The sequence below is a fragment of the Ascidiella aspersa genome, chromosome 2 (genome assembly GCF_963924565.1).
Source record: "Ascidiella aspersa chromosome 2, kaAscAspe10.2, whole genome shotgun sequence".
Taxonomy (NCBI): domain Eukaryota; kingdom Metazoa; phylum Chordata; class Ascidiacea; order Phlebobranchia; family Ascidiidae; genus Ascidiella; species Ascidiella aspersa.
Window position 1 is genome coordinate 26,929,385 of NC_139448.1, and position 20,730 is coordinate 26,950,114.

General features: G+C 37.3%; 2 protein-coding genes across 2 annotated transcripts; both read right to left on the minus strand.

Moving 5' to 3' along the window:
* Positions 1–1,801: 1,801 nt before the first annotated feature.
* On the minus strand, positions 1,802–7,107 carry LOC146164602 (armadillo-like helical domain containing protein 1). Its single transcript, XM_083382262.1, has 9 exons — positions 6,803–7,107; positions 6,567–6,733; positions 6,205–6,281; positions 5,765–5,874; positions 5,084–5,178; positions 4,667–4,786; positions 3,275–3,483; positions 2,230–2,307; positions 1,802–1,931 (listed from the first exon to the last, which is right to left on the minus strand). Exons 1-9 carry the CDS (start codon positions 7,066–7,068, stop codon positions 1,848–1,850), a joined length of 1,206 nt encoding a protein of 401 aa, XP_083238388.1. The 5' UTR covers positions 7,069–7,107; the 3' UTR covers positions 1,802–1,847.
* A 2,143-nt stretch (positions 7,108–9,250) lies between these two features.
* On the minus strand, positions 9,251–18,811 carry LOC146164603 (uncharacterized). Its single transcript, XM_083380765.1, has 8 exons — positions 18,653–18,811; positions 18,073–18,163; positions 15,215–15,447; positions 14,649–14,821; positions 13,827–13,998; positions 13,189–13,430; positions 11,777–12,240; positions 9,251–10,157 (listed from the first exon to the last, which is right to left on the minus strand). Exons 1-8 carry the CDS (start codon positions 18,717–18,719, stop codon positions 9,665–9,667), a joined length of 1,935 nt encoding a protein of 644 aa, XP_083236891.1. The 5' UTR covers positions 18,720–18,811; the 3' UTR covers positions 9,251–9,664.
* Positions 18,812–20,730: the final 1,919 nt, after the last annotated feature.

Genomic DNA, 20,730 nt, shown 5'->3' on the forward strand with positions numbered 1-20,730 from the left:
AATCTTAAAAATGCAGCTGAAATTCAACACAGTCGCCTAAAGAGCGAATAAAATGCATTTATTTAGTTTAAATTGACAAACTTTAGGTTTAAAAGGGTACGTCTTCACGCCTTTAATATTTTTGTCCGGAAATGTATGAACCGATTTCTGGCCAATTTTTCCCGAACCGTAACCCAACCTGAACCGTTTTTTAAGGATTTAAAGGAGACGAACCGGAACTGAAAGGAATATTTTAATATAATCCACATTAACCGAACCCGTCATAAAAGCTGTTCACTCCAGCATGACGTCACAACTTTTACAGGGTAAAAATAAAAACAAATGAAGATTGATTGAATAAGACGATGCTTTTTTAATTTTTCAGGTTTTTTAATAATGATCTACGTCACGAAACCTGGATTAAATGCGAGTTTTAATTCAATAATTAATTTCTACAAGACCCACATTGTTAGGTTTAGCGCAACTCCTATTTGTATCCGAACCGAAACTTTATTAACCGGTTTAGAAAATAAATTTAGTCGAACCAAAGTTGAAACAGAACTTTCGATTGCTCCGAACCGAAACCGGAACTGAACCGGATTTCGTAAAAAATCTTAGAACCCGAACCGATCCTTAACCGGAAAAGTCCAACGATTCGACTGCCTGTTAAAAAGACTTTGTGAAGTTAAGACTTCCACTGTTTTGAAAAAAACTGTGTGAGATGCAAGCTTAGGCTATTATATAGGCTAATAACTATAAAAAGCAATGTTGTTGTGTGTTGCGTCTGGTATTGATCGACTAAATATTCAGGGGTCATGCAACCAAAACTTATTTTTAATTTAAATATTTTTTAACAATGCACAACATTTTCGTGATGCTTCGCACGAATCCAAATCATGTTTCTAGTATGTCTAAGATTATCGCAACTGTGGGGACACTGAGTATCGCAATTTCTTACTCTATTAAAATATTCTGAACAAACTGACAGAGCGTTTCTAAATGCATAGGGTACTGTCAGCGTGCGAAGTTAATTTTACATTAAAAAATCCAAAACTGTGCTTTCAATAAATAGGCCTACAGCTAACAGCTCAGCAAAATTTCCTCGTGAAATTATTGCAATATAATATTTTTTTCTAGACAGCCATGAGGTCAACATAAGAGAAACGACTGCGTTTTTCAAGGATCAGCTGGTTGCCGACTGGATTACCTAGACCAAGTAAGAAGAAATACGTCGAGTTGAAATGCTAACATTTTATCATTAAGCGAAAACACTATAATCACATTGACAAACAATCGGACTTGCGTCACTGCTGCAAATCCTCGAAAATAAAAGTTTTGGAAACCTATACCATGAAAAGTCTTTTGTTAACGTTGTACCTACGTTAGTGTTTTCCGTTTTTTTTATTTTAAATACGTCACGTTTTAACGTTACTTTGTGACGTCATCACTGAAAATTATCATGTTCCCCAAACTAAAATCCTATATCCGCCCGGTTTACAAGTCAATTCAAAGTCACGTCATTGGCGTCAAATATCAATAAATCTAAATTAATATCGACGAGCGACGCCTTTGCGAAATTTTGTTTTTGATAAATATAACGTCTAGCATGCTTATTTATGACACATATTATGGATTTTTTCTGCATTTAAAGGCCAACATACTATAAGCATCGTATGGGTTAAAAAGCATGTTTAATTTTGCCAAAAAACAGATAAAATAGCCAAACGTTTTACGGAAAAAGGTTTAGTCCTACAGAACATATAATATAAAATACGTTTATATTTTGGTAATACAGTTTATTTAAAAAAAAAACACAAAACGACTGGGCTGTTTAGCGTTCAGCCACTCCACGAGAGACTTCAAAAAACTCAAACAGTGGTGTGGATCTTATTGGATACCAAAACATCTGCTTGCACTGCACTTAAATTAACGTAGAGATTTTCCGGGTCGTTCTGGGAAAAAAAAAGATAAATAGCACTCACAACCAACTTTAAAAATGCATTCACAACCGAAAATGGCATAATTTATTATTAGGATTCTAACTCCCAAGAAAAATATACTTTCTGCGATCAAGCTTTAAATAACGCACCATTATATCAATTAAACCCTAATTTACCCTAAAAAGAGTAAATATGTCTTTTGAGTTGTAGGCTATACTTTACAATACACATACCCACATATATTATAGTTTAAAATACAACGGTACAAATATTAGAAAGTTGGCACAAAACAAAGAAAACTTCTTCTCACCATAAAAAAGTCGTAGAGCTCTTCGCCCATTGCTCGCTTCACTGATTCGTTAATATCGGGAAATATCCTGACAAAATACTAAAAGAAAACACAAAAAATAGTTGGTAAAATGAGATAGCAGCATTGAAAAGCAAAAGTTTTCCAATAGGGATAACACGTTAATTTGCTGATCGTTTACTTTAGTCACAACTAAGGATGATGTACAATATTATTGGATCGGAGCCGATACCCTATGCCAAGTGGCAGTATCAGAACTTATCGGATACTACACCGAAAAGCCATCGCAGACTCGCCGAATCTGTCGATCTATGATGCAAGCAGAGCAAGCCAGAAAAACAACATGGCCTGCAGTGAGGTTCGAACTCACCTCCGGTCAAGCCGGGAGCGTCGCTCTACCAACTGAGCTATGCAGGCTCAGAGAGGAGCGAGTCGAGAAACAACCATGCGCCAATACTTGCACATTTTGTTAGTACAAGCAACTTTACACTGGGGGATCATCAGTCCGTATCAATCAATGAAAGACACACACAAACATATGTGTTTAATAACATCTGTGATCTAGCCCCTCGGAAGTTGCTTTATGACTAACGATTACGGCTTCCGTATCAATAGTACACCGAAAAGCCATCGCAGACTCGCCGAATCTGTCGATCTATGATGAAAGCAGAGCAAGCCAGAAAAACAACTGGCCTGTAGTGAGGTTCGAACTTTTCATTATCGGATACTAGGGGGTTAAGGGTGTCGATTAGCCAGGATTAGCCATCAAACATAGCTATTTCTACCATAAAATGCAAGTTTATCAAAAATGATAAGTTAACAACAGAAGGTAATTGAAGCGCTCAAACAAATTTTGGCTAATAACCTTGAAAAAATACATTTTAATTTTACCTATTTCGTTTGTCTGGTTATATTAATGACGTCATTTATTATCGGATTGGATCGCTGCTATTTTGTCTAAAATATCGGGTATCGGTATCGGGTTCAAATGTCAAGTTTTGAAAATTCCTATAGCCACAACCCGTAAAGAACGGGACTACTCGCTAACCTCGAGTGTGAGAGATGCCTGCTTTTGACTGTCGGCGTAGTCGACGTTGCCCATGGTGTACAACAGATGTTGGACGGCTTGCATGTTCAAGAAGATCTTGGCGTGATCGGAGGAATCGCGCGACAGAATACCGATCGCTTTGGCGGCGGACGCTTGCTTGATGAAGGCGGGCAAGGGCGTTGAAAGATCGCGGTTGGCCTGCGACAAACCTGCAACATATCGGTGTGGATCGGTTCGTGTTGTTTCTGGCACTGTGGTGAATCAGGCAAACGATTTTACTTCAAGATACCCATTTTTTACTTAATATTTTCAAAATAACTTGATTTTTGCTTAAAACAGTGAGATAAATGTCAAAGGAAACGATTGGCGAATAAATCATGACTTCTCGTTGTGTGTGAAAGGCCTATGTAACCAGGGGCGGATCCAAAGGGGCACGTGGCCATGGCCGTTTGAAACTGTATTCTTGCCTATTATAAATAGCCTACGTAAAGTCAATTTTTTTGCGCGCTTCGCGCAAATCTGGGTTATGTTCATATTATGTCTTACCCCCATTTTGATAAAATCATTTCATGTCTAAGGTCCTGTCTGCCGTGAGTCTCAACGCACCCTCCAAAACAAAAATATGGGCATCTTAATTTAAACGATATATAGGCGTTTTTGGGCTTTGCGCAAATATCATCTTTGTAATGTAGCTTTTCTATTTACATTACCTTTCCAACATAAAACGTTAACAAAATAAACAAACTGTGTGGTGTACTTAAGACAACATATTAGACGTCACGTTTAAATCAAACTTTGTGACGTCACTATGTAAAACTGCAAGATCCTAACACTTGTAGATTTGGGGTTTTGAAGCCTATATCAAGCGTGGTCCAACTTCTTTTCATCGCGGACCAAAACAAATTTTTCTTATCTTGCGGGCCAATGTTTTTGAATAGCGATTCTTAGGCTCATTGCTGGCAAATTATACATAGCCTATGAAATATACACTAACTTTATGAAATGTACACCTTTGTTCAGCTACGGTAGTTATGAAATAATTTCAACAACAAAATTTCGAAGTGACGTCTGTGGTCAAGGTTCTTCTTTGTTGATATAGCGTTAATATCCACGAGAAAAAAAACAAAATAAAATATTTTTAAACAAAGTGGTATTGTTATGCATCGCAAAGGATCATTCACAAAGTTTTTTGGTCAATTACAGTACCAAAGAAACAAAAATTGAAGTGATATTGCTACATTGAAGCAAAGCTGACTATCAGTTCGCGGGCCAAAAAATCGGAACTCGCGGGGCCTGCAGTTGGACCACACTGGCCTAAGCTATAAGACTAAGCATTTTAGGGCAAACTTAGGACATTTGATTGTCGCTTCATTAGTCGGCCAATTTGCTTACTTGTGATGTTGTGCTTGGTTCTGTGGACATCCTCCCGACTTGGATGTAAGGATTTAACCAGCCCCGTTATCAGCTGCTCCTTTACATCATAGTCCATCAACTCCCGCGCATATTCAATCACTGCATTACAGGCATAACGGTTAAATACAAAAAATGATTTTCATAAAATTAGGTTATTCCTAAAAATGTTTGTGAACAACGAAAAACAATATCACTTTTTACAATATAATACATATATAATTTAGGCACATGGTTAAACTTTAAAGTCGACCATGAAAATAGACACAATGTTGTTTGTAAAGTTGTACAGTTTTCAGGCAAAAAATTTATAAAACAAATGAAAACAACTATATGTATGTAATATGTTAATTAGAACTGTCATATTCTCCGACTAAATATATATTAAATTATAGATACCTTCATATTGAACTTCAAGATGATTTGAAGAAAGCAAATTTAGTAAAGGTTCTACCAAACTTGGATTAGCTTTTTTGACAATAGTTTGCACAATTCTAAAAAAAATCAATTGTTCTTTTTTCCTCACTTTTATAAATATCCTAAATAAAATTCTCTATTGCTATGGCGACCCAAAGATAAGTATCCGTCCATATTTGGAGTTAATTTAAAGAAGGTAGTTTTAGAGCCGAATTTTGGGTGTACATTATAGCAACTATGTATGATGTATGTTCCTATTTTATAATTGTATCACGAATCTGAACTATGATTGATATACGCAAACTTGAAAAAATAAAACTTGAAACTTGCAGTGGTTTTAAACTTTATATCTTGCGATGCCTTCGGACGCATTTTAGTACCGCAATGGAGTTTCATAAAAAAAATAATTGCTAAGGAAAAACGTCACACACACACCACTTTAGGAATAACTGTTTAGAGCCTCTCCTCAATAGCTATTACACCTCTAGATTTAGTTTAGAAATCTTACTGTAAACACTTTTTAATATTTTTAAATGGCCTATCAGGATCAAACTAATAAGCTAAACCGTATTTTAAAATTCCAGTTTGAGTTCGACATTTCGATAACAACGTATTGAAAAGATAAATGTTGTCATTTCTACTCAAGGACCAGTGATGACATACCTGAGATTTTGTAGAGCCATTTGTTGAGCTTTTGGTGATGTGGATGGCAGCAAAGCAATAAGGCCCTTGTATACTTGTGATTCATATTTTGGGTTTCCTTGAGCAAGTAGCTATAGCGATAAAACTAAATTACCACAAACAAAATAAATACTATTCAACAAACAAGGTTGTTAGGTTTTTAACTTTGTGACAGTAAAGTTTCACTGTTTTTCTATTTGTTTCAGTTTATAAAAAAAAAGTTCCATAAAATGTATTTTATGTTCAATCCATGGATTGTATAAAGGTAATATACCTAAGAACAAAATAGATTACACTGCATGTTCAAGATTTCCCATTTTTTGTCTTCACTGAGAATTAAAATGGGTAAACTTTATTTTGAGTAGTCAATGCTAATACAAAGTTTAACCGACTTTTATTGTCATCACTGCCTCATATCTCACCATAAGAAGTAGCTTAGCTTGTTCCATAGTATCTTCACAAGTTGACTTTGCAAGACATTCAGCTACAGCCCGGATACCTAAAATAATTCCCAATATATTCATTTTAATACTGCTTGAGTATTTTTTACTGCCTCAACACACAAAAAATAAAAGCTGAAAAAAATGTAATGGTTTATAATATCTGAAATTTCAAGCATCTCAGTTTTATCTTCAGAAATTTTTTTAAGATTTTACAGAATATTTACCTTTTTAATTTCCTTTTTTATATAACTCTATTATACATGTTTTACATAGGAAATTATAGCATTACACAATTATTTTTTGTTTTATATTTTTGAAACATTTTAATACTTCTCACTCACCATAGCTTTCACAAACTAGTTCTTTATATTGTCTTCCAGCACTAGCAATTGAACATAGCAGCATTAATGCATCTGCCTTATCTTCTTCCTTTGATTGTTTCAGTCCAACAATTTCAAGTAGTGTTAAAATTCCACCGACTTCAATAAACTCTGTCATATATTGATGTCTAAAAACAGTGTATACATAACACACACTTTAAATAGTCTATTCAGTATATTGAGTCACACCATGTTACCCATTTGCTGCTGATATAAAAACTTGAATTGCTCTTAATTGTTGTCCAACACAACTGCCCATCATGTAAGTGAGCCGAAGCCATGCTGTCAATCGGTTTAAAAACAAACTTCCAACATAACCGAATTCTTGTTCAAGTTCTGGCTTGGTTTTTCCTGAATTTTGTTTAAGAAAACCATCCAAAATTTGACTTCTGGCAACAACATTACCTTTATCCCATATGGACAAAAGTTCTTGAATTGTGCTCATTGATTTAGAAATAGGCATTGTATGGGATTACTCACATTCTAAATAAATTGTCTGAAAACCAACTTAATAACAATTTAAACAATTATTTAAAAGTTTGATAAAATTATGCGGTCTAACTATTAATGAAATTGTGTTGAAAAGCTGTATGCAGTTTGCACAATGTATTTATAACATAAGTAAATATTGCATTTATATTCGGTTTCAAGGTTGTTAAGGAGTGCTAGCATTAATGCTATATATTTATGTATATGTATTTTTGACAATGGTCTAGAAACCTACCACCTTTGATTTTATAGGCACAGTAACAAAACAAAACCAGTCATCAATATAAAACATGCAAACTTCGAGAATACATATAACATTACTTAAACCATCTCCAAACCAATGAAAACCAGCATTAATTTAATAAATATTTAAACTCTGTGGTAGGATTCTAGATAGCTGTATTTTTAACTACTTTCTAAATGCTTGTTATTCTTTTGGCACATTTCTAAATTCCAAAATACGAGTTTTGTGAACGAAGTATTTGGACTAGAAATGTTTAATATTAGGTAACAAGAATAAAACTACATACATTTTTTATTTATAACGTTTGATCTGCAGCCTAATTATGTTACGCAAATCGGTAGAAAGAGTGTTTGATTTACACTGTGATAGTTTCGCATTGCTTTGGTACCATAGTGACTAAGTTCATTCAAGCGAAACAGATTTCATGTTTTGTTATCGCCGTATTTTGTTTTTACTACACTTTGCTACGGTTAGGTGATATTCAGTATTGATAAGTTATATTATTTGAATTTCGTTTAGAATATGAAACATATGTGATTGTTCTTTAGTTTAGGACGTCAGTAGGACTTTTCCTTCTATCTACGTGTTCACGTTAAGCAAAAAAATTATCTTTGCGCGAAGTCTTTAATGCTAAGATTGATTAGGTTAGCTCTTATTCTTGCCAAAACCCCCGTCATCCATCGACAAGGAAGGGCCACATTCTACCACGAAACCACTAAACAGAAATGTTAAACTTTTTAGTTTATTTCTCGCGTAGTTGCAAAATACATAACATTCCTACCCTTATAATTTAACAGATGTCAACATAAAACAGTATTTTATTGACGATGCATAATAGCCTAGTCCTTTTTGAAATACAACGATATCACACGATAACCCTTGATGTATGTATCTAAACCGCACAAGTGCAACATAACCGACTCGCAAAATGTGGATTGCAGAATATCAGAGCTCGAGTTTTACGAATTAAACTGATATGGGCGTGTAATATATTTGAGAGCCGCACGTGTCTCGATCGTTGCAATATCAAATCCGAATTGCTTTACAATCATGAGTTGCCAAAATTTAGTATCTATGCAAATATCTTACAAGCAGATCGTAGAAAACTTCGGGTGGTAAGTGAAGTCAACCGAATGAGTGCGAAAATTGTTTGATTATGTTAAGTTAAGTAAAGCAGCAATCTATTTTGGTTAATTATTATATTTTTACTCAATTTCTTGGGCATAACAACTGTAATGTGAACGTGATGGAGTGCTGTGTGAAATGGAATAAGAACCCAGCTTACTAGTGGGATTACTATAATATTGTAAAACTGTCGATGTTTAGACTGATACTCACTGAGTTTTTAAATAAAGTTGTCAAGAAATACGCCTTGCTATTTAAGGAGCTGTCATATAACATTAAGGCAATATCAAAAAGTTAACAAATTTTCTAAAATTAGGATGAAACTCGATGACGGAAACTTATACGACACAGTACCACCACAGCCTATAGGGCTAAGCCTAATCCGTTTTGTCTGTTCGGTTTTTATCACTGACCCTGCCCAATTGAAGTCAACACAAAATCAATTCTCAAAACCTCAAATGCGCTCTAAGAGCGAATAACTGTCAGACAGCAACAACTTGAACAAGATCCATCACACGGAAACTCACATTACATTTTTCGTTGGGAATTAAAGTTTTTGTGTAAATAAAATGTCCATCAGAACTGAATCCTCTAAATGATTTTAGTTTGTGATTAAAGGATTAAACAGCTGCGACATTCGTGGACGTCAACAACTTTTAAAAAGGATACAAGTCGCAGCCCGCGAAGAATTTAGTTAAGTACGGTATATGTTAAGGAAGACTAAAGGAGCTATACAAACCTAAACATCGAACCGGTTTGCATTACTTGTTTTATTAAAAATTGGTGAATAACGTTTTAAGCACGCAGCGCAGGCAGCCATAAAAGTGCGATGAAATGCATTTATTGCCAAACCGACTGTTTACCTTGCAATTACTTTAAACACGCCCGGGGCGGCCGAGGCAGATAAGGCACGCTCGAATGAGCAGCGAATCGCCGGCGGCGTAAGCGCCATCACTGCACGTAGACATCGCACGTCAACTAGATTAGTAATACACGACCTTAACTTGATTGCCCGGTGAAAACGAAAACCGCAGGGCCGCGTGCATTTTCATTAGCGGCTTCGGAGAAACAACCCTGGCCGCTCCATCACATGGCAAGGTGGGCGTGAAATAATAATAACTTAAGCGATAAAGGTGAACTCTATAGAAAGACGAATAAAAAGCAACAACAAAAGGCGAAAATAAAACAGAAAAGCTTGATATCACGTTGACACCGGGGAATCGGGGCTGTAGCCGGAGTCGACTGAATTGGCCGACGCCGAGCTTCGTCTGTGTTCGTTCGCGTCAACCGTTGCTGGCGGCGTCGGCGGCGTGCCGGCCCTGTCGCCTTCCGCCGGCGGCACGGGCTTGTAAAATTTACAAAACGGACAAGTCGCCTTGGAGGTGTGCGGCAGCGTTACGCCGCCCAACTTGAGGCAGCAGCCCTTGGAGTTGTGTACGTGCAGTCCCTTGCCCGTCACGGCCATGGCGTCCTCCAGGTTTGGTTGGCCGCAGTTGACCGCCAGAAAGACCTGGAGGTCGTGCTCGCCTGCCATGGCTTGTCTGACGTACTCGGGCGGTATGCTAAGGCGGTCGTCGTCGCACGCGTCGTCCTTGCTCAGTTGCAGGTACCCCTCTTTCGAGCTCACGTAATCCGCTTCCAGGAATTGTTCGGTCGGCGTCGCGCTCACAACGTAATCGAAATCGCTCGTCGACCTGCCGGAACAGAAGCGTTTAGATTCAGCGATGTTCGAGTGCGCCGACCCAGCTCTCTTGTGAACTTGCATGGGCGCCGGCCCGAGTTTCTCGGAATCGCTTGCTGGGAGCGGTCTGAGCGCATGACGTAGGCTGCGGGACCCATATTCACCGCAAACCCGTCAGCGAGACGGCCCAGAAGGCATCTACAGTCGAAATTATACGGCGTCCCGTGTGGATGTTCGGATTAAGGAAACATGCCGTGGGCAGCCTACCGTCTAATTGGTCGTTTTCGACATAGCTGTCATCGTCGTTCGTGTGGCCTACCGAGCCATACAGGACTTACTTTTTCGCCAATAAGTTTAAAGTACTTTAAAAAACATGTCGTTTAATTATTTTTTTTATTTTTTTCGAAAAATCTGGCACGATTTGTCATCGACGCAGGAAACACAAAAAAATGATTTTTACATTTACCATTTTCCCTCTTTTTCATTGCCTAAAGAAAATACTACAGCACAAGTACCGTTTCAGCTCAAAAAGGATCAAAGACTGGAATTTAAAAATCGGTGTTTGACAATAAAGGATTTTAAAAAGAGACAGGAATTACTTTGTCAGTGTTCATAACAAACAAGAGCATTGACAAACTGCGAGCCGAACGATAACAGTCGTCCGATAGAGCTCGCGAGATATCGCCGGTGTTTACGTTAGCGCATAACAAATCGTCGGAAATTCCCCGCGAGACACGGCTAGATTACTGCTGCGCTGCCTGTGCAGGTTACGCGCGAAAAACCGCCTTTCAGACTTCGAGCGAAACACAAATACCTTCGGGATGAGCCTGGATAAAAGTAGCGCGCCACTGCGTCGCTTACTTCGAAACGCCGCTAACAAGAAACTCGCAAATGTTTACTGCTTAGTTTCCTTAAGCCATAGAGCGGGGAGGGATGGTTGGTTTTTAATCGCCGCCAAACCAGACGCTAAACGCGACGGGGTTTTGGTGAAGTAAACTCTTTCTAAGAATCCGCATCGTTTCGAGAAAATCACCCGTTTCTAATGCAATAAATCCTGGAAAAATCTAGTGTTTAGTCTGTGGTGTGCGGGTTTACAGTATAGTTTCAGATTAAGACAGCTTGTGTATTTTTAGCGTCACTTCCCACAAATGTTTAAAATATATTCTCAAGACAATATTCTCCCACACATGTCACCAATAATTACGGACTTAAAAGTGCGGGTACGCGTAAGCTATAATAAGAGTTTTTCTATAAGCATCGTATGCTGTATATAGAAGAGGATAGAGACTTTCTCCAACACTAGCTTTGGATGTATATTTGACAACTACCACACTTAAGTATTCTAAAAGCTACTACCGAAAAAATTGTGTTGGCCTCGTCACGTTTTTTTTTAGTAATCAAAAACCCCTTGTCCATTTTATGTGTATACCAAAGCATGCCAACCAAAGAACGCAAAGATTCTACAACTATATTTACGCATGGTTTTCGCACGACTAGTCGAACACTAAAGAGATGCAAACCGAATGAAAATAACACAATACACCTTGTATATGTAAGTTTCACGTTGCATATTATGGAATAAGTAAAACTTTAGCCGCGACCTTATAATTATTTTTGATATGTATGCCGTACCTGTCGCTTAGTTCGCTCCGGTTGTAGGTCATCGTATCTTCCGGATGCAAGGAAGAAGAAACCTCGTTTTTCTCGCGATCCAGCCTGTTGAAGTGCGTCGCTGACGGAAGGAATCCCCTGGGAGAGCTGGGTTGCGAAAATAGCTCCAGCAGCGAATCGTCAGCATTTCGTGCCCCGTTCGGCAGCAGGCAGACCTTTCTGAGTCTCTGCTCATTCGCGGTGCTATGCACGTCGACGGCGACAGCGCGGTGAGGCGTGTTTGTGTTCGTCCGTCTACCCTCGCACGTAAGATCTCCTCGGATCAGGGAAGAAATTGCGTTTGGTTCCGTGCGACGATGCTGCTGCTGATGCTGGAAATCACCCGACCCTGGCTCTCCGCCGCATTCGCGTGGCTTTTCGAGGAACCTCGTCAGCGGTTGCCAAACGTCAACGTTTTCTGTGAAATCGTCGCTGCTCAACTGATACTAGACGATGGAGGGGAGAGAAAGCAAAACAAGCGAAATGTTATTTTAGGTATTGCCCTGTGCTTGTCACGCCGTGCTAGGGAATACTTTGGTTTTGATGTCCACGATACTATACTGTCGTGAGCGTTATTTCTTTTAAAGTACTATGACGTGAATATAGGTCCTGATTTTATTTTGGTACAAGCACGCAGTGTTTAAAGTCGCGAAATTGATTTTAATCTTCAGCTAAACGCAGTGCCGGATTATGCCTTTCAGAGTCCCTAAGTTTTTAAAACTTTGGTGTCCTATTGACTCCTATATGTGTTATTAAAAATATAATTGAGGGCCCAGTTATGATCAATTTACATGATTTTTATAAATCAAAAACAGCTCCTCTGGTAATTGTAATTGTTAACCAGCAGTGTCATTCACCCTGACGAAGGCGGCTTGTATAGGTTGCCGAAACGTTGGTTAACAATTACAATTACCAGAGGAGCTGTTTTTGATTTATATTACCATGCCTGGTAGCAACAGTTTATATATTACATTATTTTTGTTTTGGAAATAGTTATTATATATTTAAACATTTGTAGAAAGTTTAAGATGATGCTTGAGAAAGAAAAATAAGCAAAATCGGTACTACTATTGAGATCTGAGTCAACTCGAACTATTTTCATTAAACACTGGCACTATTAAAAAAAATAAATTTTTGTTGTGACCCTCTTCCCTTGGTATCTTAAGCACCTGCTTATTTTGCTTAACGGTTAATCCAACCATGGCTATACATCAAACGTTGTAATTACCGAATGACACCTTTAAACCGGCTTTTGATTTTCTCGGAGGAGCGCACGTTGCCACAGAAATGTTATCGGCAACAACGTGCCGAAACCGCCATAAACATATATAGTGCTCACGCAGATAGGCTGAGAAGGACCTGGCACAAAGGAGATGCATGCGCGCGCCTCTTACCCGATTCAAATTTGCGGGCAGCAGATCATCCATTTCCAGCAAAACAATTGGCGAAGACGCCTTGGTAATCCGTTTCATGGAAAACAAGCGCCTGTAGAGGAGCTTGTAGGAGATGAAGATTAAAGCGACCATTGTCGCAAGGGCTAGCGACGAGGCGACCCAAAGTGAAGTCCGGTTGGTACTGACCTCGGCGGCTACGGCGGCGGCCGTTGTAATAACGACAGTGGTTGTTGGGGCTTGTTCTGCAATAAACGGGGGTTCAGTATGCGCCATTTAATAATTGCACGGTGGTTTTGCTATGCTTACCCAGTACCGCGCGCCGGGCGTAGTGGAGCATTGATTTATTAATCATGGCTTAAGAAGGTCTTAACGGCGAAACCGTACTGACATGACCTGCTAGTGGCAACGCCCTACGTACTATACAGACTGCTAGTGCCACACTTGACTTAGAACTTTCTTTATCGCCTGTATTCGATTGTATTACCGTTGGTCGATCCGCCAATCGGTATATTTACGCAAAAGGGACCCCCACAGAGAGTGGAGAATTTTTGACAAAAATTTGCAAACCAAAACGATATCTTCGCATGAGCTCATTTCAAGATGGAGCAAGGGCGCGAGCAAATTAATGTTTTTTTTACCTGATAAATTGGAAACGTACGTTCCTTCAAACTTCACAACCGCTGGCCAGCTCCAATTTGGCACCTTGGAATTGTTTTTCGGTTGCAGTCGAGCATAGACTCTTGCAACGTAGAGGAGTCCTTCTCTCAATTGAGGCAGATACACTCCAGTATGGGGGCCAATGTATATAACCTGATAAAAGTTGTTTTAAAATTAATCTTCACAAATTATGTAGAAGTTTTGGCTGCAGCGTAGAGCAAATTTCCGAATTAAAAAAAAAAAATTTTTCATGGCGACAATTTTTATTATCGTGTTTAACAATATTCGTAAAGGTGTGTGGGTTCCTTTGTTTTTCACGTTTTAACTGGGACGCTTCTATTGGTTTATGTGTGTCGGACACTGTATCGCGGACCTATCGATGCAACAGTATTTTATCGAATGTATAGTACTAATCACGAGTTTTGCTAACCCGCCCGCTTCGCAAAAAAAACGCCACTGAAAGTTTACGCTATACATAAATAGAATTCGTTCTGCGTTCAAAACACAGTCAGTTTGTGCCTCCACGTCACGACGGAGCTTAAATGCACGAGCATAAATAAACAATTTGTTTATGCTTTCTTGTTGAAAATATGGTGACAAGGAGAGCGTTGAATGTGATTTGGGCAAGACAAGTCAGTGAGTCATATATTGCGCTCCATAACGTTCCACTAAAGCTGCACGTAGTAAATTATGGGTTGGGCTTTTTTGTACAGTAAATAAGCGAAAAGCCTAAAAGTAATCGGTGTACCAAAGCACACGATACAACATTTCAGAATTTACATTTCCTTTGCTTTAAAATTTACCTCCCAAATTCCTTTTGCCGCTGCAGATGCGTTTGCATATTCCAGCTTGTATTCTACGCTCTCAAATGAGAAGACGTATTGCAACATGGAGTGTTCTTTCACTGGTAGGTCCCAGGTAAGCCTTTCGTTGTATTCGTGAAAATGAAATTTGGAAGGCGGTGCTCGGATGACGACTAATTAATAAAAACAACATGGATATAAAAATAAAATAAAATTGATTTACTCCAATATGCCATCCACTAAATAACGTTTATTCAATTTGTGATTTTTAGTATAATTATAAAAAGAAATGAAACCATATTTTGAAGATAAAAGTACGTTACGTGCATTTAAACCCTTGAGTATTATTATTATCAATTAATCTTACACAAACAACGTATCATATAGATGCCGTCCCGTTTACGTGGCGTGCATTAAATGCCTTTATATTTTAAAGCAACTTTGTTCAACCTATAATTGTAGTAAATTAGCACAGGCGATATCCACAAGATCAGTTATATAGTTCACAGGCATTTCTCAGAACAATACAAATTACGAATTCACATCAGAATTTCCATAACACTCACCAAACTCTGGATCGCATTCGAATTCAAACGTTTTGCCGATGCCGCAGGTGCAGTTTTGGTCAGTGCAATTGGCGCACTGCAGCGACAGGGTGAAGTTGAATTTGCCGTAGGCGGTCCCCCAAATAGAGCAGCGCTCCTTAACGCTCCCGTCCTCGGCCACCTCCCTCGCTGTCGGCTTGCAAACCCTTTCGGTTTGACTCAGAAACAACTCTTCCCGCCTGACGTACAGCAGCCTGAAAAATTGTGCAGAAACGATTCACAACGCGCAGTAAACGAATAATAGTGTGAGGACCTTAAAACAGCTATAATTTTAACGCCACGGTAAAGACAGTTTTTTTATTGTTGCTTTTTTTTTTTTTTTTTATTTGTTGCTAAAACGATATTGTTGCTAAAGTGTTATGCGAAACATATTAATGTATATATATTTCATTTACTTTAATAGAGGGTTCTTAAACGTTTTTTACCGCGGACCCCTACATTTTTTCTGCTTCGCGTGGACCACGGTATACAAGAATTTTTTCAAAAATGAAGTCATAAATTGACATTACAATCAGATAGACTTCATAATTAGGCTAATAAAAATAGACTTTCGGAAGTATGCTGATGAAGTAAAATGGAGTCAAAAATACATTATCTTTTTTTTTTAAATAAATTAGTTGTTAAGTATATACTAATATTTCAATTTGGCCTTCATGGACCCCCTAAAATTAGTTTACGACCTCCAAAGGGATCCATGGACCCCAGTTTAAAACACACGTCTAAATCCCCGCTTAACACACAGGCGACTCTGCCCGTCGCAAAATCACTTAAGCGACTTTCGTTTATTGATAGCGATGTGGCTTGGCAGCCCGCGAAAGGAATTTCTAAATTTAAAAAAATGCGACGTTTAGACGAGATTATCATCGCCGGCGCCTTTTTTTTGTGGGTGACGCTGAAAAGTTAACCCGTTTCGACAAATAGTTATCGGTACACGTTGCACCCTGCTGTCTATACCTTGTGTTTCCTTATCCAAAAAGTTTTATCCAAAAAGTAAGTAATTTATACGTTTGTCGTTTATAGTGGTTGGAAGATGTAAATGAAAAATCGAAAACTTTGTTCGGGTGTAAGTTATTAACACAGTATTTGCCATATAAACCACGATTTGATACCCATTTCGGAATAGGCGACTTGGGTATAAGTTTAACGTTATTTCACGTGATAAACGTCGTTAGAATTGTCCCCAGGGACGCCCAGTGTCCTTAACCTTGCTTATATTACGCGTTGCGATGTTTTTATAGCGACGAGTATTTAAAATGCTTTAAAATTTAAATCAATAAAACTGATTGCGTTAAAAACTACCAAATACTGTAGCTATATAGTTTGGCGTTTGTTTTCCATTTCCTATGAAGATTCAAGAAAATTTACCAAGTACGGCATTCATTTCGATTGGCATAAATAAAAAAGTACCTTGTTTTTCTCCGGTATAATACGTTATGAATGTAGTTTACCGTTGGTACCGCCAAATGAAGTACGTGCACCTTGCTTTAGTTCAGTAGTGGAAGTAGAATAATTTCTTACCGAAACGATAAAAAATCTTTTACCGTAACGAACGAAAATTTTAGAAATGACGTCACAAAGTAACGTCATAATGTAACTGGACGTCTAAAACAAGTAACCTTATAGGAAACCTGAGATTACCACCCGATGTACTGCACAAATATACAACTGTAAACGTAGTTTATAAACGTTTAAAGAGAGGGCGAGCTGGACTGGAGATAAAAGGACTAGTTCTGTTAAAAATGGAATACTTTTTAGTTTTTACCGACGTGAATTACCCAAAAATATAGTTTTACTGGAATGCCGTTCCGGCAGCAACTCCATTAGCTGAACGCTGTTCTGGATCGTTCCAGCCTAATTTCACCACTAATTAAGTTGGAAATGTTACACAACTAATTCCTTTAATATGGACAAGACACCAGCTGCTGACATTTGACCTGGTCCCACGGTTTACCAAACAGTGAAATTACTAATATTAAAAACTGGTGTTAATATGGCGAAGGCGCTATTAACGTAGCCAGACGGAATTAATGTGGTGAGAACATACAAAAACCTTTTTTTAAATAACTTGCTCTCTCGAAACCAGTAGTGTCCAACCTGTGGCTGTCTTGTATTATTTGCTAGATATAAAGCTAACAAGTAAAAATGTGAACAAAAAATTAGTAATATTAGAAGCAAAAGATCGTTTTGCCAATTATAATATGATTTTAACTTTTTTCAATAGGATTTTTAACTGTTTTTTCGTTTGTATTTATTATTTCATTTGAAAAGAGTTTATAAAAACATTTTGCTGGAAGTGTATACAGTCTTTATAATATTGGCAACAATGAATTTGCTTTTTATGTATTAAATCGTACGTGTTTGGTATATTGAACAATATTATATTTTTATATTTCACTTTGAGTTGTAAATTAAATGGACAAAGTGATAACTTTCAATGGACCTGGACTTATCTTTATGGTACATAACTTGGCTTGTACTTATTTCGCCTTATTATTTATGTAGAGCATAGTGGTTTATTATCCCCTCTTTGAAACGCCATCTAAACGTATTTACGCAAGACGACAACCTTTGTGATATGTCAAGCGTTTCACTAATTAAATTATGAAAAAACCTAAACACCTTTTGTCAAAAAACTATACGGAAGACTACTTATAACAATTAAATACGCACAAAATTATAGTCGGCAAATTAGTTATCATTGGGCTTGAACATAGTCGGTCGTCAGGTCCAATTGGACGTTAGAACAATAGTATTAATTCAGCACTGGAACTGTAGTAGGTAGGTGGATTATTACAAAGACAACGTATAATCATACTTACCGATATATGGACGAGTTATCTCCTGCAGGCCTTGTCCACGAGCATTCCGCATAGTACGCGTCCACGTATACACACTCATCAATGTTGGGTACTACGCACGAAACAAATGCTATGTTCATTTCTGATTTCGGATGAGATAAATGATAATGCGCCAGTTTTTATTCAATGTGTTTTTATGAGCAAAAATGCTTCGCAGCGTTGCTGAAAATACCTCGCAACTCATTTTATTTCTCCAATCGGCAATCAACTAAAAGTTGCAAATCGAGGTCGTTTAGCGAACAAATTTTACCAAATAGTTTCTAAACAAACAAACGCTTACAGAGCCAAAATATAAAACGTAATGCATCGCTAGGATATTAAATACTAATAATGTGACAATTCGATCACACATATTTCTTACAATACTTTACAAAAGGAGATTTATTTTATTTTGTTTATAGGAAAAACGGAAGAATAGGTTCGGATAAATGTTCAAATCAAACAATCAGTAAGCCAGTAAAACTGTTTATCGGTTTAATACCTAATAGCTACAATAAAAAACACAAATAAGAGCAGCGCAGAACATTAATTTATCAAATACCTTTTATCACGGCCGCTGCAAACGAAAGAAAGCAGAAAATCGACAAATATCCGACGCAAAGCTTCATTGTCAAAAGAATCCAGGCATGTGTCGTTTCACGAAAGTCGTTTTTTCACCGGCTAGCGACACAGAAACAGCAGCTGAAGTCTTTCGTCCACATGTCCGTAAGCGAGCGCGAAATAAGACTGTTGTCAGTCGCGCGCTGTACGATTGTTGTTTCTCTCGACTCTAATTGGCCCCGGGCGTTTCAAACTGCTGGGCTGAGGTTTGGGGCAGAGCTGCCGCCATTAAAGTGTATATGTATTGTGTTCCACCACCAAAAGTTGTTATTGGTAAAGTGGAATCCTTTTGTTATAACTACAATGAATATGGTTACAAATTCCAAGGTCGAAATGCAACAGTTTAGAAAAATGTTGAAAGACTATAAGGCCCTGAAATTCTAATACTAATTAGATTTTGTACGTTGTACTTTGACCTGGTGAAGCATGTTAAACGAACCCTTGTTAATTGATCACTTCTACGAAAACAAAAATGGTTTTACATTGCTAAAATCGTGTTTTTTCCAGTTTATTGTTGAATAAATCTGCAATGATGTTTGCATTTTACATTTAAAAAAGTTTCTGCGGTTAGTTTTCTTAACCCAAGGTAACTCAGTTGAAAGAGCGGAAGACGCAAAATTCAGTCGACATGAGGTAAACTCAACATCCAACCCGGCCTTTTTTATTGGCTTTATAATTCTTGCTTTTCATACGCGCTAGAAACATATTTTACGTGTTGGTTTTCTGAGATGCACGAAATAATAATCCAGCCGATGTTTGAAACTGTCAGCTATTTGTCTGTTATCCTATCGTTTTCGTTATCACAGCCTTTTTCAGCAGTCCAGTTCCCGTAATCTTTTGGGGCGACTAATCGCGAAACTTGCCCTGGTTTTCGCAATGATAAGAGTAATGATTTTAACCTCATCGCAAAAATTCGAATATCGTTGTCAAATTTTCCCAATCTGGAACCAACGAAATGGATTCTTGTTAGTTTGGTATATGCTAATTATATAGTTGTACATTTTTTTTAATTTAGCATTGTTTTGCAGGAAAGGGAAATATAAACGATTTTTTTTGTTGTTTACAGCACCGGGTGGCCTATTAGCCTTAGTCCATAATGATGCCAAATAACTGTCATATTAAAGGAGATAATAATACACCTTGATACAAATCTTGCAACGAGTTTTGCTACGAAGTCTACATTCTATGTAATCCAGTAGCTGATAACCTGCTAGGCTTATAACTTCACAAGTTCTATGATACAATATTTGAGATCTATAGTTAAAAGTCATGTTCGTCGTTTAGAGTTTAGACGGATACCTAATAAAATCTTGTATATTTATTTAATAATAATAATAATAATAATAATAATGTAGTTAAAAACAAGGTAGTTTCAATATAATTATATTGTTTGACGCTAAACGTTTATTGACGCCAGACTTGAACAACTATAGATTTATTTTAGCTTTTAAAAATTAAATTAGAATTAAAATTAGAGCATTTTAGTTTTTCTAAATTAAATTAGAATTAGAATTAGAATTAGATCGTTTTGAGTTTTCTCAAATTAGATTAGAATTAGAATTTCTAAAATATTAAGTTTCAACTAGAAGTTGAACTAGAATCACATTTAATTATTTACTAACAATTTAATTTAATCGTAATTTATTCTTATAAGAACGTGAATGGTAGTTATGTGTGTGCTAATTTTTATGCCTTTTAATGTTTTTTAGACTGTAAAAATACATACAAGACGTTCCAACCAAAAAGTTATAATTGAAATTCTGTGTTTAAGCTGACAGACTAAAAATGCCGTTGGACAAAGTAGCATTTTTGGTAAAATCCGAATTAGATTAGAATTAGAATTAGCCGCATTTTGCTCTAATTTAATGAATTAGAAAACTTAAATTATCTAGTTGTCCAAGTCTGATCGACGCCTTTACTTTTCAGGATTTTGAGAAAAAACAATGCCTAAAGGTTGGGTATTTTTAAAAAATGGATTGAGTATAATAAATTAATAGATTAACTGACTACAAAAAAATT